The 24,354-nt window shown below is 35.0% G+C and overlaps 1 protein-coding gene across 6 annotated transcripts in view; it reads right to left on the minus strand.

Annotated features, from left to right (window-relative positions):
- Dzip3 (DAZ interacting zinc finger protein 3) overlaps positions 1-24,354 on the minus strand; it is a 127,299-nt gene that overhangs the window by 96,792 nt on the left and 6,153 nt on the right. For 5 of the 6 annotated variants that reach the window (XM_047564265.1, XM_047564260.1, XM_047564262.1 and 2 more), the window contains exons 2-4: positions 15,456-15,560; positions 14,486-14,558; positions 11,238-11,393 (exon numbers count right to left, since the gene is read on the minus strand). In XM_047564265.1, the coding sequence (XP_047420221.1) occupies positions 11,238-11,393; positions 14,486-14,558; positions 15,456-15,487 (261 nt within the window). In that variant the 5' untranslated portion in view covers positions 15,488-15,560. The remainder of the gene's footprint in view (positions 1-11,237; positions 11,394-14,485; positions 14,559-15,455; positions 15,561-24,354) is intronic. The other variant, XM_047564263.1, reaches the window with a different exon arrangement.

Raw genomic sequence — 24,354 nt, forward strand, 5'->3', positions numbered from 1 at the left:
CTATTGTGTATATATACCACAGTTTGTTTATCCATTCAGCTGCTGAAGGGCATCTATGTTGGTTCCACAATCTAGCTATTGTGAATTGAGCTGCTAGAAACATTGATGTGGGCTGCGTTACTGTAGTATGCTGACTTTAAGTCCTTTGGGTATAAACTGAGGAGTGGGATAACTGGGTCAAAAGGTGGGTCCATTCCAAGTTTCCTGAGGAATCTCCACACTGGTTTCCAGAGTGGCTACACCAATTTGCAACTCCACCAGCAATGTACAATTATGCCTTTTTCCCCATATCCACACCAACATCTATTATTGTTTGTGTTCTTGATAATAGCCATTCTCACTGGAGTAAGATGAAATCTTAGAGTTGTTTTAATTTGCATTTCTCTAATTACTAGAGATGTTGAACACTTTTGAATATATTTATAAATTGCCTGTATATCTTCTTCTGTAAAGTGTCTGTCCAGTTCCTAGGCACATTTATTGATTGGGTTCTTTGTATTTTTGGTGTAGTTTTCTAAGTTCTTTATAAATTTTGGAGATTAGTGCTCTATCTGAAGTGCATATGGAATAGATTTTCTCCCACTCTGTAGGTTCTCTTTTCACATTATTGATTGTATCCTTTGCTGAAAAAAGCTTTTTAGTTTGAATCCAATTTTCCCCTCCTTCATTATTGATATAACTTGCTAAGTCCTCTGCATTCTCTGTTCACTTTCTGAAATTGTTTCCTTACTTCTTAACATGTTTCCTTTTCCCCTAAATAAATCATTTTTACCACCTTTTAAAAGTAATTGGTCTATATAACAACTCATACCACTACCATTAATGCTAATATAACCATTACTGCTGTGAATGATATAGTGGATACCTGCTCTTTACTAGTTCACAGTTTTTGTTCTTACAATTGACAAATGCTAAACCCACCATTCTTCTTTATTGGTAACAATTTACTTTAACCCTGTGTATTGTCTGTTGCTTGGAACAGTTTTTACTATATTGCCCCATTCTATGAGGTGCTGGGAACAGAATGGAACACTAAAAGTTCGTAGAGGCTACTACTGACCTAAACATTCCATGACATTACTCCAACTCAAAGAAGTAAGGAGACAAAAAGTTCCAAACCAACAAAGAAACAAGGAACTCAGGTCACACCCCTTGGCATCTATGCATGCATCAATAACAGAGAGAAGTCTCAGAACAATTAGATAATTACAAAATGACATGCACAAAAAAAGAGAAATCCCAAATAAATAAGTTTATGCTCTACCTCAAGGTCTCAGAAAAAGAATAACAATCTAAACACCAAAACAAGTAGAAGACAGAAAAAAAATTAAGATCAGGGCCAAAGTCAATGAAATTGAGAGTAAGAAAACAGGACATAGGATCAATGCAACAAAGAGTGTATTCTTTGAGAAGATAAATAGGATTGACAAACCCTTAGACAAATTAACCAAAAGAAAGAGAAGATGCAAATCAACAATAAGCCATATCACCACAGACCCTTCAAAATCCAGAGGGTTATTAGAACCTATTTTGAAAATTTATACTGCAATAAACTGGAAAATATGAAATACATTGAAAATTTCTAAACACTTGTGACCTTCCCAAATTAAATCAGGAAGATATAGAAAATCTAAGCAGACCAATATTAAGTAATGAAATTGAAACAGTCATTAAAAGCCTTACTAAAAGAAAAGCCCATGATTCTCAGCTGAGTTCTACCAGACCTTTACAGAAGAACTAACACCAGTCTTCCTCAAATTATTTCATGAAATTGAAATAGAAGGAACACTACCAAATACATTTTATAAAGCTAGTTTAACACTGATACCAAAACCAGGCAAAGACACATCAAGAAAACTACAGACCAATGAACACAGATGCAAAAGTCTTAATATTAGCAAATCTCATTCAAAAACACTTGAAAAAGATAATATGCTCTGATCAAGTGGGTTTCATTCCAGGGGTGCAAGCTTGGTTCAACATACACAAATCAGTAAAAGTTAAGTCATCACTTAAATAGAATTGAGGACTAAAATCACATGATCATGTCAACAGATGCAAAAAAGGCCTTTCATAAAATCTAAAACCCATTCATGTTGAAAATGCTGGAGAAGTCTGGGATCAAAGGAACTTACTTCAACATCGCAAAGGCCATTTATGACAAACCTAAAGCCAACATCATACTAAATGGAAAAAATGAAATCATTCCCTCTAAAATCAGGAAGAAGACAAGGTCCTCTCCACTCTCACCACTCCTATTCAATATAGTCCTTGAAACATTTGCAAGAGTGATCAAGAAAAGGAAATCAAAGAGATACAAATAGGAAATGAAGAAATCAAACTATCTCTGTTTGCTGAACATAAGATCCAAGAAACTCTACCAGAAGATGTCTGGAGCTTATAAATGAGTTTAGCAAAGTATTAGGATATAAGATCAATACCTATAAATGAATAACTTTCAGCCAAGGAAGAAATCAGGACAATCATCCCACTCACAATAATGTCAAAAAAAATTAATAAATTCTTGGGAATTAATCCAACTAAGGAGGTAAAAGAGTTCTACAGTAAAAATTACAGAAACCTGAAGAAACAAATTGAGGAAGACCTTAAAAGATAGAAAGACATCCCATATTCTTGGATAGGCAGATCAATATTGTTAAAATGGCTATACTACCAAAAGCAATACATAGAGTCAATGCAATTCCCATCAAAATATCAATGATATTTTTTATACAATTAGAAAAACAATTCTAAAATTCATTTGGAAGAATAAGAGACCCGGAATAGTCAAAGCAATACTAGAAAAGCAAAGGCCAGAAAAGCAAAGCAGAAAGCACCACAATACCTGATCTAAAATTATACTACAGAGCTGTAGTAACAAAAACAGCATGGTCAAATCAAAACTACCCTCAGATTCCATCTCACCCTAATTAGAATGGCGATTATCAAGAATACACACAACAATAGGTGTTGGAGAAGATGTGGGGAAAAAGGTACACTCATACATTGCTGGTGGGGTTGCAAATTAGTGCAGCCACTCTGGAAAGCAGTGTGGAGATTCCTTAGAAAACTTGGAATGGAGCCACCATTTGACCCAGCTATCCCACTCCTTGGCCTTTACCCAAAGGAGTTAAAATCAGGATACTACAGAGATACAGCCACATCAAGGTTCATAGCTGCTCAATTCACAATAGCCAGACTGTGGAACCAACCTAGATGTCCTTCAACTGATGAATGGATAAAGAAACTGAGGTATATGTATACAATGGAATATTACTCAGCTATAAAGAATGATAAAATTGGCGGCGATCCAAGATGGTGGCCTAGAGGGAGACTGCACCCCCAGTCACTCCAGAACCCAGGAGTTAAGAAGGGGAGGCATTGAGAGACTCGGACTGAAATAGAGCCACGGGTGAGTCTGCCCACTGGGTAAAGCTCGGCCCGGGTGGCAGGCCCAGATAGAGGTGGCTTATCGGAGCCGGGCAGGGCAACTAGAGTCATCCACAGGCAGCCCTGCGCACTCCAGCGGTGGGCCCGGCCCACACAGCCAGCTTCTCCAGGTTCTCGGAACGGAACTGGCCCGCTAGTGAGAGCCTTTCTGACCAGAACAAGCTCCGAGTCCAGGAGCCACTGCAGCGCAGCGTACTCCGGCAAAGAACCAGCGGAGAGCCTCGATTCGCAAGCAGCCTCTGGGATCAGGGCACGGCAGTCAGAGACCTCTTCAGGCGCCTCTGCCCACTCCGGCTGCAGGCTCTCTTCACGGGGCGATACAAGATGGCGGCCTAGAGGGAGACTGCACCCCCAGTCGCTCCAGAACCCAGGAGTTAAGAAGAGGAGGCATTGAGAGACTCGGACTGAAATAGAGCCACGGGTGAGTCTGCCCACTGGGTAAAGCTCGGCCCGGGTGGCAGACCCAGATAGAGGTGGCTTATTGGAGCCGGGCAGGGCAGCTAGAGTCTTCCCAAGGTAGCCTTCCACACTCTGGCAGTGGGCTCCTCCCACACGGCCAGCTACACAGTGCAGGCCCACAGTGAGAGCATTTCCGCACAGAGCCAGTTCCAAACCGTGGAAACAGTAGGGGGCTAGGGGCAGTTTTCTTCGGATGAGCTGCTTTATCAGATTCCTCCAAGACATCAGGCTACTGAAGGCTGGGAGGTGATACACTGGAAATCTACCGGGACACTATAAGCCAATAGCGGAAAACTGCAATATCTCAGGGTCCCACTGAAAACTGACCAATATGAGTAAACAAGGGAAGAAAATGTCCCAAACAAACCTAGATACTACATCAATAAAACCCAATGACAGCACAGCAGAAGAAATGTCAGAAAGGGAGTTCAGAATGTATGTAATTAAAACGATCAGGGAAGCTAATGAGGAGATGAAAGAGCAAATGCAGGCATTGAAGGAGGAGATGAAAGAGCAAATGCAGGCATTAAATGATCGCACCAATCAACAGTTAAAAGACCAAATACGGGAAGCAAGAGATCATTTCAATAAAGAGTTAGAGATACTGAAAAAAAACCAAACTGAAATCCTTGAAATGAAGGAAACAATAAACCAAGTTAAAAACTCCATAGAAAGCATAACCAATAGGATAGAACACCTGGAAGACAGAACCTCAGACATTGAAGACAAAATATTTAACCTTGAAAACAAAGTTGAACAAACAGAGAAGATGGTAAGAAATCATGAACAGAATCTCCAAGAACTATGGGATATCATGAAAAGGCCAAATTTGAGAATTATTGGGATTGAGGAAGGCTTAGAGAAACAAACCAAAGGAATGAACAATCTATTCAATGAAATAATATCAGAAAATTTCCCAAATCTGAAGAATGAAATGGAAAACCAAGTACAAGAGGCTTACAGAACTACAAACATACAAAATTACAACAGACCCACACCAAGGCACATTATTATGAAAATACCTAACATACAAAATAAAGACAGAATTTTAAAGGCCGTGAGAGAAAAGAATCAAATTACATTCAGAGGGAAACCAATAAGAATATCAGCAGATTTTTCAATCCAGACCCTAAAAGCTAGAAGGGCCTGGAACAACATATACCAAGCCCTGAAAGAAAACGGATGCCAACCAAGAATCTTATACCCAGCAAAACTTACCTTCAAATTTGACGATGAAATAAGATCCTTCCATGATAAACAAAAGCTAAATGAATTTACAAATAGAAAGCCAGCATTACAGAACATTCTCAGCAAAATATTCCATGAGGAAGAGATGAAAAACAACGATGCAAATCAGCAACAGGAGGCGCTAGCCTAAAGGAATAGCCAAATAAAGGAGAAACCAAATCATGTCAAAAACAAATATGACTCAATTGACTGGGAATACAAATCATATCACAATAATAACCCTGAATGTTAATGGCCTGAATTCATCAATCAAAAGACACAGACTGGCAGATTGGATTGAAAAGAAAAATCCAACAATATGCTGCCTGCAAGAGACTCATCTCATAGAAAGAGACACCCACAGACTAAAAGTGAAAGGATGGGGAAAAACATACCATGCACACGGACACAGCAAAAAAGCTGGAGTATCCATCCTCATCTCAGATAATGTGGACTTCAAACCAAAACTAGTCAGAAGGGATAAAGAAGGACATTACATGCTGCTTAAGGGAAGCATAAATCAGCAAGACATAACAATCATAAATATCTATGCCCCGAACATTGGCTCATCCACGTACGTCAAACAAATCCTTCTCAATTACAGAAATCAAATAGACCACAACACAATAATACTAGGCGATTTTAACACACCTCTCTCACCACTGGATAGATCGTCCAAACAAAAATTGAATAAAGAAACTATAGATCTCAACAACACAATCAGCAATTTAGACTTAACGGACAAATATAGAATATACCATCCAACAAAGAACAAATACACTTTCTTCTCAGCAGCACATGGATCCTTCTCTAAAATAGACCATATTTTATGCCACAAAAGTACTGTTAGCAAATACAAGAAGATAGAGATACTACCTTGTACTCTATCAGATCATAATGGATTGAAATTAGAAATAAATGACAGAATAAAAAACAGAAACTTCTCCAATACCTGGAGACTAAATAATACACTATTATATGATGAATGGATAACAGAAGACATCAGGAGGGAAATAAAAAAATTCTTAGAAGTAAACGAGAACAAAGACACATCATATCAAAATCTCTGGGACACTATGAAAGCAGTACTTAGAGGAAGATTTATTTCATGGGGTGCATTCAAAAAAAGAAGTAGAAATCAACAAATAAACGACTTAACACTACAGCTCAAAGCACTAGAAAAAGAAGAGCAGACCAATACCAAAAGTAGTAGAACACAGGAAATAGTTAAAATCAGAGCCGAAATCAACGAAATCGAAACAAAAGAAACAATCGGAAAAATTAACAAAATAAATAGTTGGTTCTTTGAAAAAATAAATAAAATTGATAAACCCTTAGTCACACTAACAAAGAGAAAGAGGGAGAAAACTCAAATTACTAAAATTCGGAATGAACAAGGAAACATCACAACAGACACGAGTGAAATACAAAACATAATTAGAAGCTATTTCGAAAATCTATACTCCAACAAAACAGAAAACCTCGAAGACATCAACAAATTTCTAGAGACATATGAACTACCTAAACTGAACGAGGACATACACAACTTAAATAAACCAATTTCAAGCAATGAAATAGAAGAGGTCATCAAAAGCCTACCAACAAAGAAAAGTCCAGGACCAGATGGGTTCTCAGCCGAGTTCTACAAAACCTTTAAAGAAGAGCTCATTCCAATACTCCTCAAACTATTCCATGAAATAGAAGAGGAGGGAACCCTACCAAACTCGTTCTATGAAGCCATATCACCCTGATACCTAAACCAGACAGAGACACATCGAGGAAAGAAAATTTCAGACCAATATCCTTAATGAATATCGATGCAAAAATTCTCAACAAAATTTTAGCAAATCGCATACAAATATATATTAAAAAGATAGTGCACCACGATCAAGTGGGTTTTATCCCAGGGATGCAAGGTTGGTTCAACATTCGGAAATCAATAAAGGTCATTCACCATATCAACAGACTTAAAGTCAAGAATCACATGATTATTTCAATAGATGCAGAAAAAGCATTTGATAAAATACAGCATCCCTTCATGCTCAAAACACTAGAAAAAATTGGGGTAGTGGGAACATTCCTAAACATTATAAAGGCAATCTACGCTAAGCCCATGGCTAATATCATTCTAAATGGTGAAAAACTGAAAGCGTTCCCCCTAAAAACTGGAACAAGGCAGGGATGCCCTCTTTCACCGCTTCTATTCAACATCGTCCTTGAGACTCTAGCCAGAGCAATCAGACAAACCAAAGAAATTAAAGGGATACGAATAGGAAAAGAAGAACTCAAACTATCCCTGTTCGCTGATGACATGATTATGTATTTAGAGGAACCTGGAAATTCCACCAGAAAACTTTTAGAACTCATAAGTGAATTCAGTAAAGTAGCAGGTTACAAGATCAATGCTCATAAATCCAATGCATTTTTATACATAAGTGATGAATCTTCAGAAAGAGAAATTAGGAAAACTACCCCATTCACAATAGCATCGAAAAAAATAAAATACTTGGGAATCAATCTCACAAAAGAGGTGAAAGACCTCTACAATGAGAACTACAGAACACTAAAGAAAGAAATTAAAGAAAACCTTGAAGATGGAAAGATCTCCCATGTTCCTGGATAGGCAGAATTAATATCGTCAAAATGGCTATACTACCTAAAGTGCTATACAGACTCAATGCAATTCCAATTAAAATCCCAATGATGTACCTTGCAGAAATAGAGCAAGCAATTATGAAATTCATCTGGAAGAATAAAAAACCTAGAATAGCTAAAGCAATCCTCAGTAGCAAGAGCGAAGCAGGGGGTATTGCAATACCAGATCTTCAACTCTACTACAAAGCAACAGTAACAAAAACGGCATGGTATTGGTACCAAAACAGACAGGTAGATCAATGGTACAGAATAGAGGACATGGACACAAACCCAAATAAATACAAGTTTCTCATACTAGACAAAGGTTCCAACAATATGCAATGGAGAAAATATAGCCTCTTCAACAAATGGTGCTGGGAAAACTGGAAAACCATATGCAATAGAATGAAATTAAACCCCTATCTCTCACCCTACACAAAACTCAACTCAAAATGGATCAAGGACCTTGGAATCAGACCAGTGACCCTGCGTCTTATAGAAGAAAAAGTAGGTCCAAATCTTCAACTTGTTGGCGTAGGATCAGACTTCCTTAACAGGACTCCCATAGCACAAGAAATAAAAGTAAGAATCAACAACTGGGATAGATTCAAACTTAAAAGCTTTCTCTCAGCAAAGGAAACTATCAGAAATGTGAAGAGAGAGCCCACAGAGTGGGAGAATATCTTTGCCAACCATACCTCAGATAGAGCGCTAATTTCCAGAATCTATAAAGAACTCAAAAAACTCTACACGAAGAATACAAATAATCCAATCAACAAATGGGCTAAGGAAATGAACAGACACTTCACAGAGAAGATGTACAAGTAATCAACAGATATATGAAAAAATGTTCAACATCCCTAGTAATAAGGGAAATGCAAATCAAAACTACCCTAAGATTTCATCTCACCCCAATTAGAATGGCGATTATCAAGAATACAAGCAACAATAGGTGTTGGCGAGGATGTGGTGAAAAAGGAACACTCATACATTGCTGGTGGGGTTGCAAATTAGTGCAACCACTCTGGAAAGCAGTGTGGAGATTCCTCAGAAAGCTTGGAATGGAAACACCATTTGACCCAGCTATCCCACTCCTTGGCCTATACCCAAAGGACTTAAAATCAGCATACTACAGAGATACAGCCACATCAATGTTCATTGCTGCTCAATTCACCATAGCCAGATTGTGGAACCAACCTAGATGCCCTTCAGTTGATGAATGGATAAAGAAACTGTGGCATATTTATACAATGGAATATTACTCTGCAATGAAGAATGATAAAATTATGGCATTTGTAGGCAAATGGTCGAAACTGGAGAATATCATGCTAAGTGAGATAAGCCAATCTCAAAAAACTAAAGGACGAATGATTTCGCTGATAAGCGGATGAGGACATATAATGGGGGGTGGGAGGGGCTAGCATTAGGTTTAGGGTTAGGTTTAGAGTTAGGCTAAGGAGAGCGGTAAGAATGAAGGAAAGAAGGACTGTGTAGAGGGAAAAGAGGGGTGGGAGGGGTGGGGGGGAGGGGAAAAATAAAATAAACATCATTACCCTATGTAAATGTAAAAAAAAAAAAAAAAGAATGATAAAATTATGGCATTTGCAGGCAAATGGATGAAATTGGAGAATATCATGATAAGTGAGATAAGCCAATCTCAAAAATCCAAAGGGCGAATGATCTCACTGATAAGCGGATGATGACACATAATAGGGGGTGGAGGGGGGCAGGAGTGGAGGAAAGAGGGACTGTATAGAGGGAAAAGAGAGGTGGGAGGGGTGGGCGGAAAGAAAAAAATAACAGAATGAATCAAACATCATTACCCTATGTAAATGTATGATTATGCAAATGGTATGCTGTTACTCCATGTACAAACAGAGAAACAACATGTATCCCATTAGTTTACAATAAAAATTAAAAAAAACCAGCATGGTATTGTCATCAAAGTAGACATGAGGATCAATGGAACAGAATAGAAGACACAGAGAAAAATCCACATATCTATAGCTGCCTGACATTTAATAAAGATGCCAAAAATATATCTTGGAGAAAAGACAGTCTTTTTTTTAATAAATGGTGTTGGGAAAACTAGATAGCTCATGTAGAAAAATGAAAGTAGACCCTTCTCTCTCACCCTACACAAAATGCAAATAAAAATGGATCAAAGACTGAAGAATTAGACCAGAAACTTTACAACTGCTAGAAGAAATCACAGGGTAAACACTCCATCATATATAAGGAAGGCATCATATGCCTTCCTTAACAAGACCCCAAAGTGCATGAAATGAAACCAAGAATCAATAAATGGGATGCCATCAAACTAAAAAGTTTCAACACAGCAAAGGAAACAATTAAGAGCATGAAGAGAGAGCCTACAAAATGATAAAAAATCTTGGCTAGTTACTCCCAAATACAGCACTAATATTCAGAACATGAAGAACTCAAAAAACTTAATACCAACAAAATAAATAATCCAATCAATAAATGGGCAAAAGAACTACAAAGAAACTTCTCAAAAAAAGAACGCAATGGCCAATAAATATAGGAAAAAATGTTCAATATCTCTAGCAATCAGAGAAATGCAAATGAAAACTACACTCCAGTCAGAATGTCAATGATCAAGAATACGAACAACAATAAATGCTGCTGAGGTTGTGGGAAAGAAGGAATCCTTGTATATTGTTGATGGGAGTACAGACTATACATCCACTCTGGAAAGCAATATGGAGATTCCTCAAAAAACTAGGGATAGAACCCCCAAATGACCCTCCTGTCCCACCCCTGGAAATTTTCCCAAAAGATCTTAAATTGGCATTCTACAGGAACACAGCCAGCACAATATTTATAGCAAAATTCACAAGAGCTAAATTACAGAATCAACCCAGATGCCCATCAATAGATAAATGGATAAAGAAACTGTGGTATATACATCTCCACACACAACAGAGTTCTACCCAGCCATAAAAAAAGAATGAAATTATGGGCATTTGCTGGTAGATGAATGGAAATGGAGAATATCAGGCTAAGTGAAATAAACCAAACTCAGAAATTCAAGTTTGAATGTTTTCTCTCACATGCAGAAGCTAGAGCAAAATAAAGGAAAGGGGGAGGGAAGGATAGAATACTATAAAGAACCCATCAAATATAAATTAACAGAGGAATGAAAGAAGTCAAGCAAAGTAGAGGAAGGAGAATGGGAGAAGAGAGGGAGGATGGAAGGAAAAGTGTGTGTGGGGGGGCATGAACTGAGATTGATTTCCATGCATGTATGAGTTTGTGATAAACCCAACTACTATGTATAACTATAAAGCTCTTAAAACAAAACAAAACAAACAAAAAAAGTAAAATGAAGATTCTAAGACCTGAGTCACACTGTACAGCTTAAAAAAAAAAAAGAAAAAAGAAAAAAGAAAAAAAAATCATTTACATAGAGCTGTAACTTCTGCCCCAAAGACAAATTATGTTACCTGCATAGTCTGGAATGAAAAATCTTCTTGCAAGAACTTCTTAATGTGAGGAATCACACCTTTTGGTAGAGTATTAATTGCATTTAATAACTTCTTAACTTCTAATAGTAGGTTAACTGGAACAAGATCAGTAGGTATGTCCTTTTTCTGTTTGTCCTACAAGACATTTATACATTAAAAATTTACACAATTCTACATATTCTCATTTATTCTAGTGATTAAAAGAAGCGAAAAAATAGAACCAAATTCCTACTATATGTAGATCATTGTGACAAACCCACAAAATACAAGTAAGAATAAGATATTCTCTCTGTTCTCTAAGCACCTTAGCAAAATCCTGTCTCAAAATAAAAATTACAAGGGCTGGGATGTACCAGTGGTAAAAATAACCCTGGGTTCAATCCTGAGTACCAAAAAAAGAAAAAAAAAAAATTACAATATTACATAGATTATTCTTTACTCTTTTCTTGCTGGGCACAATGGTGCACACCTGCAATCCCTGTGACTTGGGAGGATGAGACAGGAGATTTGTAAGTACAAGGCCAGTCTCAGCAATTTAGCAAGACTATTTCAAAATAAGAAATTAAAAGGGCAGGGGATGTATTTCAATGGTAAACCATCCCTGGGTTCAATCTCCAGTATAATAAGTAAGTAAATAAGTAAATTAATCAATTAATTTAATTTAATAGAACTGATTTTAAAGACCTAATTGGGCTATCACTAATGGTCAATTGCTATCTATACAATCAAGTCCTGCTGAATTATCTATGAACATTAGTTGTGAAGAACTGATAGAAAACACAGATGGATAAAGGGCCTGGAATATTACAAATGACAGCTTTCTTAAAAACTTTAACAAGATGCTTTGGGAATAAGATTGTGGTCACTGCCTTTAACGATCAGAACCAACATTCTCTTATTGCAGAAGCTACTTAGAGTTTGAGCTGCTGGTTTAAGGCATTTTACCAACAGATCTCTAACAGACCCAAATTAAACAGGAAAGTGATTAGGAATCAATAAAGTTTATATTAGGATTATCTGCCTATTCTCCTCTCCTAGCTGTAAGTCTTAAATTAATATTCCTCCATCCCATACATATTCAACAACTATACTTTATATTTTAAAGTACTTCATACATGAAAATATCTAAAAATTTGGAAAAATGCTAAGTTTGCTAAATTTTTTATGAAAAGTATACAGCTATTCAATGTAATATTCTTTTAACTTTCTTATAGGTTTAACATTTTTTCAAAAAAAAAAAAAAAAAAAAAACTTCACAAAATAACCAGAAAAAAAATATATAAATAATGACCACTGTCAGTGGTATATTTATTTCAAACTAAAGGTCAATTCTATAGTAAGAAGTCACTATAGAAGCATCTGATACTAAGCAGCAAATTAACAAACAAGGAAGATTACAATGAAATAAAAATTTCTCAACAGGAAATGCTATAAACATTATGCCTGTTGAATACCTAAATCTTATTAAAATTAAAAAGGAATATTCAAGAAAAACTAAACTATAAAGACAAACATGTGAATGCACTCAACATACAACATTTTATTTATTAATTTTAATTTTTAAAGTTAGTTGCCAAAATATTTGATGCTTGATTCATTTTTAAATTGATTTAACCTCTTAAGTCAAACTTAGGTCAAGGTGTCCACCTTCCTTGCTTTTTGTGTTCTAATTCTGTATCTAGAAATGTCTTTTCTGAATCTAATGCTCTTAGTTCTTGCCTCTGATCAACTGTACAGCCCCATGTACCTTTGTATGCACTGTACTTATTCTGCAACATTTTTAGAGTGAAAAGCTCATGTAGGTAAATACTATAATTATTTTATTTTCTCCTCCTAAATTACTGAAAAAACCTTTGCAAACTTTATTAACAGTGGACATCAATCATTATATAAAACCTTGTGGGGAAAAAATGCTACATGGGAGGCAAAAACAACAATAACAAGAATAAAATAAAAACAATCTTTTGCTGGGCGTGGTGGTGCATGCCTGTAATCCCAGCAGGTTGGGAGGCTAAAGCAGGATGATCAAGAGTTCAAAGCCAGCCTCAGCAACTCAGTGAGGTCCTGAGCAACTCAGTAAAACCCTGTCTCTAAATAAAATATAAAAAATAAAAAGGGCTAAGGATGTGACTTAGTGGTTCAGCGCCTCTGAGTTAAATCCCTGGTACCAAAAAAAAAAAACTTTCAATAAGTATGACATGATATTCAAATGAATATTTTAATCTAAATATTTAAATACTAATCTAAAGTATTTGTCATTGGCAATAAAAAAAAAACTTATATTAAGGTATAATTCAGAATTTTCCTCTCATTTAGGCCTAGAATTTTTAACAGGAAAGATAATAAAAATAAGAAAGAAAAGTAACTTCAGGAACAACTCAGCAAAAAATCTTAATACATAAAATTTTGTATGTGAGTGCATTCACATGTGTGTATTTATAGTTTAATTTTTTTTTTTTTAATTTTCCTTTGAAAAGACAAATGAGATGACTGGGGATGTGCTCAGAGGTAGAGCACTTAGCTAGCATGTGTTGATCACCAGCAACACACACACACAAACACACAAACACGCACAAAGAGTGATTTCTTTCTTTTGTTTTCCAAACAGAACTGGGGATCAAACCCAAGGCCTCACACATGGTATACTAAGTGCTTTGCCACTGAGTGTATATCCCCAGGTCTTTTTATTTTTTTAAATATTTCTGAGTCAGTTTTTCACTAAGTTGCACAGACTAACCTCGAATTTGCAATCCCCCTGCCTTCATCACATTATGATTACAGGTGTGAGCTATCAAGCTTGGCCATAAATTTCTTAAAATTGACTGTTGAGATGTTTCTGGGAGAGTCAATTTAATATTCTACTATTTTTAACTACCAGTGAGAATTGGTATTTAGAATGATAACCTTGACATACAGTATCAATCATAGAAGATTTAATTATGATCATTTTACTTATTTAGAAAAGAGAACTCATTCAAAAAATTTTACGATTATTAAACTGACTGAATTTAGCATTACATTTCTTCTTGAACTTTTTTTTACTTGTAGATGGACACAATATCTTTATTTTGTTTATTTTTATGTGGTGTAGAGGATCAAACCCAGTACCTCACCCATGCTAGGCAAGTGCTCCACCACTGAGCCATAACCCCAGCAAGCACTGCATTTTCAAACATAATTACCATTATTAATAACTAAAAATAAGTGAAAATTAAATTTTCTCTCACCAGTTGACTGGTTGATTTTTCTATCTTATTCTCAGTTTCCTCTCCAGTCTGCTCCTCCACAGCAGGATCCCTACTTTAAATGAATAACAGAGGTGTTTTTAGAGCATTTTCTCACAAAGATCATGAATTATAGTAGTACTTAATAACTGAATTCTGTTTAAAGTTTTAGATAATACTGGTAGCTATCCTATCTCTTTAGAGACTCAAAGAAAAGAAGTTAAGGTAAGATCTTACTGGATGATGGTAGAGAAAACAGCAAGTTGATATTACATAGCCATAGCATCTCTAATATACACTTTGCCTACAGATACAGTTCCTTTTATGCATCTTCCTATTACATTATAAACCCTAAGTACACAGATTTTGTTTTAGTCTTAGTCCGTCAGCACCAAGGACGTAGTAAACGCTTGTGAAATAAATTAAGATGTCACATTGCTTACTGTATGAGACAACTCAAGGGTGGAAAAAGATATCCAATACTAATCTGCTGTTTAACATTATATAGAAGACATACAGGCAGGCCGAATTTGCACTGGTTGGAAGGAACAGACTGCCACAGGGTCTTCTGTGTTATGCTTAAGTTAGTTTCTATAAAGTGAAGATAAGAGCATCCACTCCATAGAGTTTTTATGAGCTTTATATGAATGAGTATTTGTAAAAGCATTAAAACAATGTCTCATACACAGTAAGTATAAGTAGGTATATGTTTACATTATTTTTTTTTTTTAGAACATCCCAAGTGTAGTAAGTCATAGCACATTTTTTAATAGTTCTGGTATGATCCCTAGAGATGTTTAAAATTAGATTTCAACCAGCCCAATGTCCCCCACTAATCAAAATAGCTAAACTATCTTGAAACATAAGGATAGCTAATTCATTCATTCAGATTCCCAAGGTTACATGGAAAAGTCAAACGTCATGCCTTTGGAATTTAACAGATGAAGTTGGTTTTTGTCAAGCTATCCCTTACCTCACAAAAAATTCTTCTGGTAAAGATTCCATGTTGTACAATGTACCTTTCTTTATAAGTCTTCCAATGCTTGCAAACTGACTTTTACTACTGCTACTTAAAAAGCTGTAAGGAAAGTAATATTTTTAATTAGGAAAGTTATTTTCTTTCTCCCTACTGTAAGAACTATACAATCATTAAAACTTTTTGAAACTCCTATAAAAGAAGAAAAATAGTTTCATCATCCAAACAGAATTTCTACCTATACTTAACGTACTTTTTTTCCAGGCATAAGTATATTTCATCAATTTATAATCATATTGAATAGAAAATAGTCTACCCCACTTTTTTAAAACCACTGTTACATAAAAAGCACTTTTCATTTTATTTTAGCCTCCTAGTAAACATTTTTGAAGTACACAACAGTTGATTGGGGTTTCCTTGATGATTTTCTAATAGTTGGACAATACATTTCTCATATTTCTCCACAATAGACTCCATTGATCATAACACTTTTTCTATATTTATGATTATTTCCTTTCAATAAATTCTCAGAAGAATTTCTAGGTCAAAATGCATTTTTAGACTAGGGCATATTTACAAATGGCTTCCTGAAAGGTTTGTAATAATTTATTTCCCCAAGAGGTATCTGTTTCTGCTCTACACAACCTTAATAGTATTAATTATTTTACTTTCTTTTAGTCTAAAACTGACATGTAGCCACTTTACTCAAAATTATGATTGTATAACTCTATAAATATATGGGGGATGTAAAGAGGTCTTATACATCTTTGGTTCGGATACCAGTGGATTTTGTGGATGTTTCCTGAAGGAAAAAAAAAGTCCTGAGATAACACAAATGAGAACAAAAAGGGCATAGAGTATCATTAGTATTCATTTATTTATACAGCTATTTATTCCAAGAACAACTCTTCCGAAGTTAGTCTCATTTGATCTCCTTTATTAAGTGTTCAAGCCTCTAGACCCAGTGTCCTCTAGGCTGGTTTCCCTTTCCTGATTTCTCTTTTTAAGTCCAGAAGGTATTAAAGCAAGCATACGTATAACTATTGATAAGTGCTCTGGGGCAAAGGAAGAAATGATGAGGAAAAGAAAGGAAAGTGGCAGCAACATCATAAACAAAACAGATCCACACTGCTTTGCAGCCAAGCATGAGACTGGATAAAGTTTCTCATTTAATGCTTCTATAACAACTTTATTTCAGTAACTAGAGAGCCAGTATATCCAATAGTATATTTAATATATGCCCATAAATCAGATTGGTACAGTTTTTTGCACGCACATTACTAAAAGGCAATGCAGCATAGGTAATTCCCAAATCAAGAAAATATATTCACAAAATCAACTGTAAATCACCAATTAAGAATTCAGACACTATTAACTCACAGAATCATTGTTTTATATAATGTTGTTCCCACTTAAAAGCCCTAAAGCTAATTTAACACAAAGAGATAACTGCAGGATTTGAACTCTTGTAAGTCTGGAGGTCTGAACATCTTCTTACTAGAGAGCTTAGAATAGGAGGAGGCAGCTCACACTGGTATGAGGGCTAAAAAAAACATGTGGAGATCATCTGCAAAACAGTTATTCCTTACTGTGATACTACTGCTATTCTATATTTGATAATACCAACAATTAAGCAATACAAAAAGTCTTGAAAGAAAAGAACAATTCTCCAACAGTTTGATATTGATGTCTTACTTGAAACAAAAATGCAAAGATACATGATACCCAACACACACACACACCTTCTTCTAATTTCCTCATTTAAAACAGAAAATTTCGGAGGGGAAGGGTGGGAGGGGAGGGGGGGAAGGGAAAAAATGGCAGAATGAATCAAACAACATCACCCTATGTAAATTTATGATTACACAAATGGTATGCCTTTACGCCATGTACAGACAGAGAAACAACATGTATCCCATTTGTTTACAATAAAAAAGAAAAAAAAATAAAACAGAAAATTTTCTAATACCTCTAATTTTTTACTAGTCCTCAACAAAACAATTCTTGTTATCCATATTACAACTCCCTGATGCAAATTTAGTTCTCCTCGGTAAATTATTTTAGTTTTACTCTTATTTTTAAAACTTGATAAGCAAAGTCAAAGTTAAATCTTCATTCTCTATTCAATTATTGACAAAAGATACAGTCTTCAGCTAATAATGAAGCAGACAGACATTGGATAAATCTTGTTAGTCACTTACATGAGATCAGATCTTACAACATCCCTTTAATAAAGCTGTACAGGACAGGACACAGCTTTGAGAATTTTGTGACTGTGATCAAACTACTTTCCTTTTATGATTTCTACAAACCTGGGTATTTCAATGAAAACTAACAATTCAGGTATTAATTCATAGTCTGAATTTACAAATGTATGCCTTTTCTAATAAAACAATTTCATGATTTTTAGAATTTATAAAAGCTCAGATGTGGAGACTTTCCTCTCTGATAAGGTCTTCCTTTTAATCATTTACTGTAGAGATCACAGCAAATATGAAAAGGAGGAAAATCTTCTGTTTAGGGAGGTAGAAGATGGGAGGCCTCCACTAAGCTGTTCACTGTTCAGCTTTAATAAATCAGAAGATACTTAGATCCTGAATGAACAGAGTTAAGGCTAGTGGTTTTCTTTTTCAGCCTACTTAAAATACAACCTGAGATTAATCTCTGATGAAAGATTTTCCAGAAGAGAGGAATTATCAATCTCATTCTGCCCCAGTAGCTGAGCAGGTTATTTGTGGCAAACACTACAGGTAATAGCAGCAGCAGTAGTAGCACTTTACAGTATGAAAAGGCTGAGGAGGAAGGCCTAAGTATCTAGTAACTGAAAAGAAGTAGAAACCTGAAAGTTACTACTATACTTCTAAAATAATCCAAAGATTCTTAATGTTCTAGAAAAGGCTACAGGAAACCTTTAAAATCAGGGTTAACACAGGAGGGTGAATCTAGTTTCCCCTGAAATATTCTTTCAACAGAATTTCCTTGTTGGCAGAAACAAAATTTATTCTGCCTTCCTGGAAGAAATGAGGAACTGCTTTATGGCAAGAACCCATTCAGGTTCCTATAGGTTGATTGGAGGGCAACATGAAGTTCATTATCAATTTAAAGAACACACATTTATCTAATTATATCTGTAAGTTGAGTTTTATTGATGGAAAAATAAAGTATTGCCATCCATATCTTGATAATTGGTAAAATACCTTTCTGACTGTTCCCTCTATACAAGCTCTCAACTCCCACTTTTCCTCATTTATCACAATTAAAACAAACATATTTCAGTTGTAAAAGTGGTTTCAGTTTCCATTTTTAAAGCTGTGCTTATTCACATCAAAGCAGAAAGAGCTCTTGTTTATTAATCACTAACATTTAATTTGTGGCTCTACTGTCACCTCCCTAAAAGATCTGTGGACACATTTTTGTAAATATTCATTCATATATTTATCTTGACCAAGTCACCTGACCCAGTTAGAGACTCTAATTTGCCAATAAGTTCACATTTCAATGGGTAGATGGATGTTCCATGAATTGTCTACCCTTATCACTTAAAGATTACACAATGCTAAGAGGAGAAAGTGAGTATCAGGGCAAAAAACAGAGTTCATACTTTTCTCAATGCTACTAGATTGAAAACAAAGTAATTAATATCTTTGGTATTTTCAGCAGCAGATTTAGTTATTAAGAACTTCTCTTATACAAACTATATCTTAGAACAATTGACATTCTGGGCTGAATAATTCTTTAATATGGAAAGTTGTTGTTTAGCAGCTTCTCCACACCACTCAGCCTACTGGGGCAACTAAAGATTTCTCCAGATATTGTAAAAAATCCCTTGCGGTACAAAATTGCCTGGGTTGAGAACCAGAGATAAATGAATGAGTTAAGAAGATTATGTGGATATAGAACAGACTGTGAAAAAATAAGGTCACACTGATTACTGTGTAGTATACAGAAACACAAACAACAAAATATTTGTCCACAATAAAGTGAAACAACAAAGTATTTCATTCAGATTTCCATTAATGTCAAAACTTGAAAGACTAGTAATAAGTACAAAAATTTTGGAATCACTCTACAAGAGTAAATAGGCCGCTCTGAAACACACTAGCTGTTTAACCTCATGGGAAATTAATATTCTCTGTGCTTCAGTTTATCTGAAAAATGAGGATAATGATGGTACCTGAGTTGCTGAACACATTTAAGCACTATTAAAAGGTGTTCCTATCATAACCATCTTTATCATTTAACTGTTTAGTTTTACAGCAAAATTAGATTACCTTTCCTCTAATTCCTCTAATTGATGGACAAATGCTATTATAAGAAGGGGAACAATAAGAATGAGATTTAAGAAATGGGACAAAAATTATTTTTCAAATATACTATACACAACTCAAATTTTAATTTAATATGTATTGTTCAGCACTGTGCACTTTCATATCAGTACATAAAATCTTTATAGTCTTTAATCTGCATCATATGCCATTGTATGAATATTCTTTAATCTGCATCATTTGCCATTATTTGAATATATCATTTTTTACCAGATTACTAATAAAAACTTTAGCTGTGTTTGGGAATTTTTTATACATTTTGCTATTACAAACAATGCTACATTAAACAACCTCAAACACGCAGCTTGATAAAAATTTGACAGTTATTTTAGATAGCTAGATTTACTACATCAACATTGAATTAACATACTCCAGAAGTTCATGATTTTGTTAACAAGCAGATTCTGACACTGTTAGCTATTACTTCTACTAGATTTTACCACAAGAATTTTTTTAAAAAACTCCTCAGAGATATGAGATATTAGCTACTTCAAGTCTTAAACAAAATACTTCCTACGAATATTCAAGATACAAGTTCCTTTTAACCAAAATTTTATCTATTGTTATTTATACCTGCTAGACAAACAGCAATAGCCATTCTTGGTGGTTTTCTTGAATATTATGTGTCTTAGTCATTGGAGTGAGTATAATAAAGTACTATAGATTGGTATCTATATATAAACAACAGAAATTCTGTTCTGGAGACTGAAAATGCAAGATCAAGATGCCAGCATGGCTAGTTTTGATGAAGGCACTTTTCTGGGTTGCAGACTACTGACTACATTTCTTGTACTCTTGTAGAAAGGGGGCAAAAGAGCTCTCTTTGATCCTTTTACAATCACTTTCATGAGGGCTGTATTCCAGTGATATAATTTACCTTTCAAAGACTCCACCTCCTAATATCATCTATTAGACTCAAAAGAATTACAAATTACGTGATTATTTTGTGTAGCAGGATTAAGAATGAACAAAATATAGTCATTATTTGGTTTTCTAAATTTTCCATTTTCATTTAACTTCCTGGCAAGGTCATAAAATGAACTCACCTAAACAAGAGTGGCCAAAACATTACTTGGACACAAAGAATAAATATATAGTTGACTCAAGCAAACTACAGGAAAGATAATTAGAAAAATCTCTGCAAAATTTATCAGAAATTTTGATCACATATTTCTGCCCCTTCAAAACCAATGTCTATCTCTACTCTTTCTACTCTGCAAAGATCACTGTTAGCACCATATAGCAATTCAAAACAGGAAGTAAGAGGCTTGAAATGTATACACATTGCCCCCTTGTTACAAATCTACCAATAAAGAACACTTGCTTGCCTAAGGCAAAATCAGCATCTTGTCAGAGCAGGTTTTTAATTCTATTTAACTCTATCACGTCATTTACTTCTGGACTTAAAGAGGCAAACCTACATAATATGTACATTTAAAATATACATGTACATATGACATATATGCATGTTTGTTTTGAATATTTGGAATGTATCTATAATGGGTATGCACAGGTTAGGATTTACCTGACTCCCTCCCCCAAGAAGAAAAAAAAATTAAGACATTTAGACATGTTTCAAGCATTTACAAATAGCACTGCTAAAACCAAGCTGTTATGGGTTGTAAATGTTAATTCAGTGGTAAAGAACTTGCCTAGCATGGTTGTGGCCCTAAGTTTGATCCCCAGAACCCCCCTACCACACACACACACACAAACAGAGAGAGAGAGAGAGAGAGAGAGAGAGAGAGAGAGAGAGAGAGAGAGAAACACGTGCATACATGCGCACAAACTAGCACCACTGTTCAGAAATTTAGGTAGGAACCAATGAAAGGAGCATGTACCACTCCTAAGCATATTCTCCAAAGCTGAAATATCTTCAGCAAATTAAAAATTACACTCATTGCAATTAGATAATAATCACAAAGAAAGAATAACACTGAGATATGTTACACATAAAGATAATAAACATAATAGTCAGGGAGTGGAGAACTCTTCTTGTGTACCTGGGGTTCTTCCCCTACCAATTCTTAGGTCTACCTTATCCACCTCCAACTTGACCCACACATGTAATGAAACTGGCTGCTCATGTCATCTTAGAAAGGCATACATGTATAAGGTGAGATGTAGAAGATTAAGCTTTTGGTCATGAAGAGTTTCCCTTCACACAAAACTACCTACGTATATTAACTTTGGCTTCACTGAAAGTAGAGATTCTCATCAGCTCCTTCATGTCAGCTCTAGGCTATGTACCCATAAATACTGAATAAACATTTGATCTTTATAAAATTCTGAAAGATACTTCTACAATCTATTTCAAAAATTATAAAACTAAGACTTTGAGAGTTCTCATTAGAGCTAATAAATCATAAGAGCAGGAATTTATTGCGAATTGCATGTTCTTTCTACTATGTCCTATATTTCTAGTGCCATATTTGAATTCATTAAGCTTAGTGTACAGATAAGTGCTAGACTAAACAATAAGCAGACACATTCAGAGAGAAAACTACATGATCTTACTGTTAAACAATAATGTAAATGAAATCATATCTTAATATTTCATAGTCCATTAGTCATGTTAGTTTTTGCTAAGTTTTTCTCTGCAACAAAGCAATTCACAACTATTAGGTATGGGATACTGTATGTGGTACTAAGATGAATAATTCATGTCTATCCAAATGATCTCTCAAGGTCAAATATTTTTGGAAAAGAAGTCCAAATTTTTTTGTCCCTTATTCATAAAGTTGTAAAAAAAAATCTGAGAACACACTGAACATGTATGAATATCAATACATTTATGAATTACATGCAGGTATTACTATAACGTAAAAATTTAAAAATGATATAAAAGAGTTAAAATGAAAAGCTTTAATATTTGTTCCCACACCTCAATAGTTTCACTTATCTCTGGAAATGTACACAACTCTATTCTAGACACAACTATCTTGGAAAACAACTTCACATTTTAATTCAGGAAACAGATATTTACCCATTTCATATGTGACTGGGTCTTTTTAAAAGACTAGACATTTTAAAACTCAAGAGACCTTGCTCTGTACTAAGTAGGAAGGTCTATAAGAAATGGTAATTAAAGTTAAAATGATTACTTTACCCTAACTTAAAATTAATGTATGTCACTTTCATCTTTACCAATCTATAAAAGTGGACCCAGAAACAATGGGCAGTACTTGGATTTAAAAAAAAAAAAAAAAAAGGCAAGGTGATATTCTGACTCTCAGATAAATTAGATGTGAACAGGAGAAAAAAAAATTTAACCAGGGGCTGGGGTTATAGCTCAGTGGTAGAGCAATTGCTAGCATGTGTGAGGTACTGGGTTCAATCCTCAGCACTGAATAAAAATAAATAAATAAATTAAATTAAATTAAGGTACTATGTTCATCTACAACTTAAAAAAAAAACTAACCAATATCTTAACCTGGAGATATTCTCTGAAATATATGCAAAGATCAGCAATTTGAAAAGTGAGAAAGTGAATTTTACAGTTTGACGAATCATTTACATAGTAGCTAAATTTTAATACTTGATAGACAGGAAAGAAAGCAGAATTATAGAGTAAAATGGACGTGCCCTGCTTGGTAATAGAGATATCTGACAAATACGTCCACAGGTGATTTCACTGTCATGCAACATCACAGAGGTGCTTACATAAACCTAGATGGCATAGGTCAATCACTAGACATGGTCCCTTGAGAAAATGAAGACTTGATAAATGCAAAATGTGAGAATGCTGCCAGCATAACATGTCATACCAATTTATAGTTTAATTTTTTAAAACTTAATTTTAAAATAGTTACTTTCATAAGTATTAGTAAGTACTAAAGTAACAATAAAAGTAGAGTGAAAAATATAGAAAGAGTAACAGTTTATTACAAAATATTAGGTACTTAATATGTACATGTGAATAAGGCACTGAGTTATGATGTTATGAGAGTTAGGATGTCACTGGGTGATAGGAATTTTTCAGTTCCATTATAATCTTAAGGAACACTATCATATATGTATCTATCATTGACCAACCTTTAATTTGACACATGACTATAAGTGCAAAGGAAGAATTTTGATATCTGAAAAATGGGAGTTGACACTAATTTTATAAAGACTTTGTTTTCTGGTTCTGCATAAGGGTAAAAATTGTTTGATATCAGTATTTAAATGGTTTTAGCTATGGTAAGGACATGGTATCTAAATGACATGATGCCTGCACCAATGCCAATTTTCTACCACTGAATTTAACTGGCTTGAAATTCTGAAACCTGGGCTAATGAAACTGGTGGTATCTGCTGTTTATGCCCACTGAATAATCAATCCCCTAGTTTTAGATTTGGCTTTATGTTCCCACTAGAAAGTAAGTCTTACAAAGACAGAGAATTCTTTTTTTTTCAATTTTTTTTTTTTTTTTTGGTAGTACTGGGGATTAATCCCAGTGGCACTCTACCACTGAGTTACTCCAGTTCATTTTATTTTTTGAGACTGGATCTCCCAAAGTAGCCCAGGCTGGTCTCAAACTTGCACTACTACTGCCTCAGCCTCTCAAGTTACTGAGATTACTGGCA

This window comes from Sciurus carolinensis, chromosome 9 (genome assembly GCF_902686445.1).
Source record: "Sciurus carolinensis chromosome 9, mSciCar1.2, whole genome shotgun sequence".
NCBI lineage: Eukaryota > Metazoa > Chordata > Mammalia > Rodentia > Sciuridae > Sciurus > Sciurus carolinensis.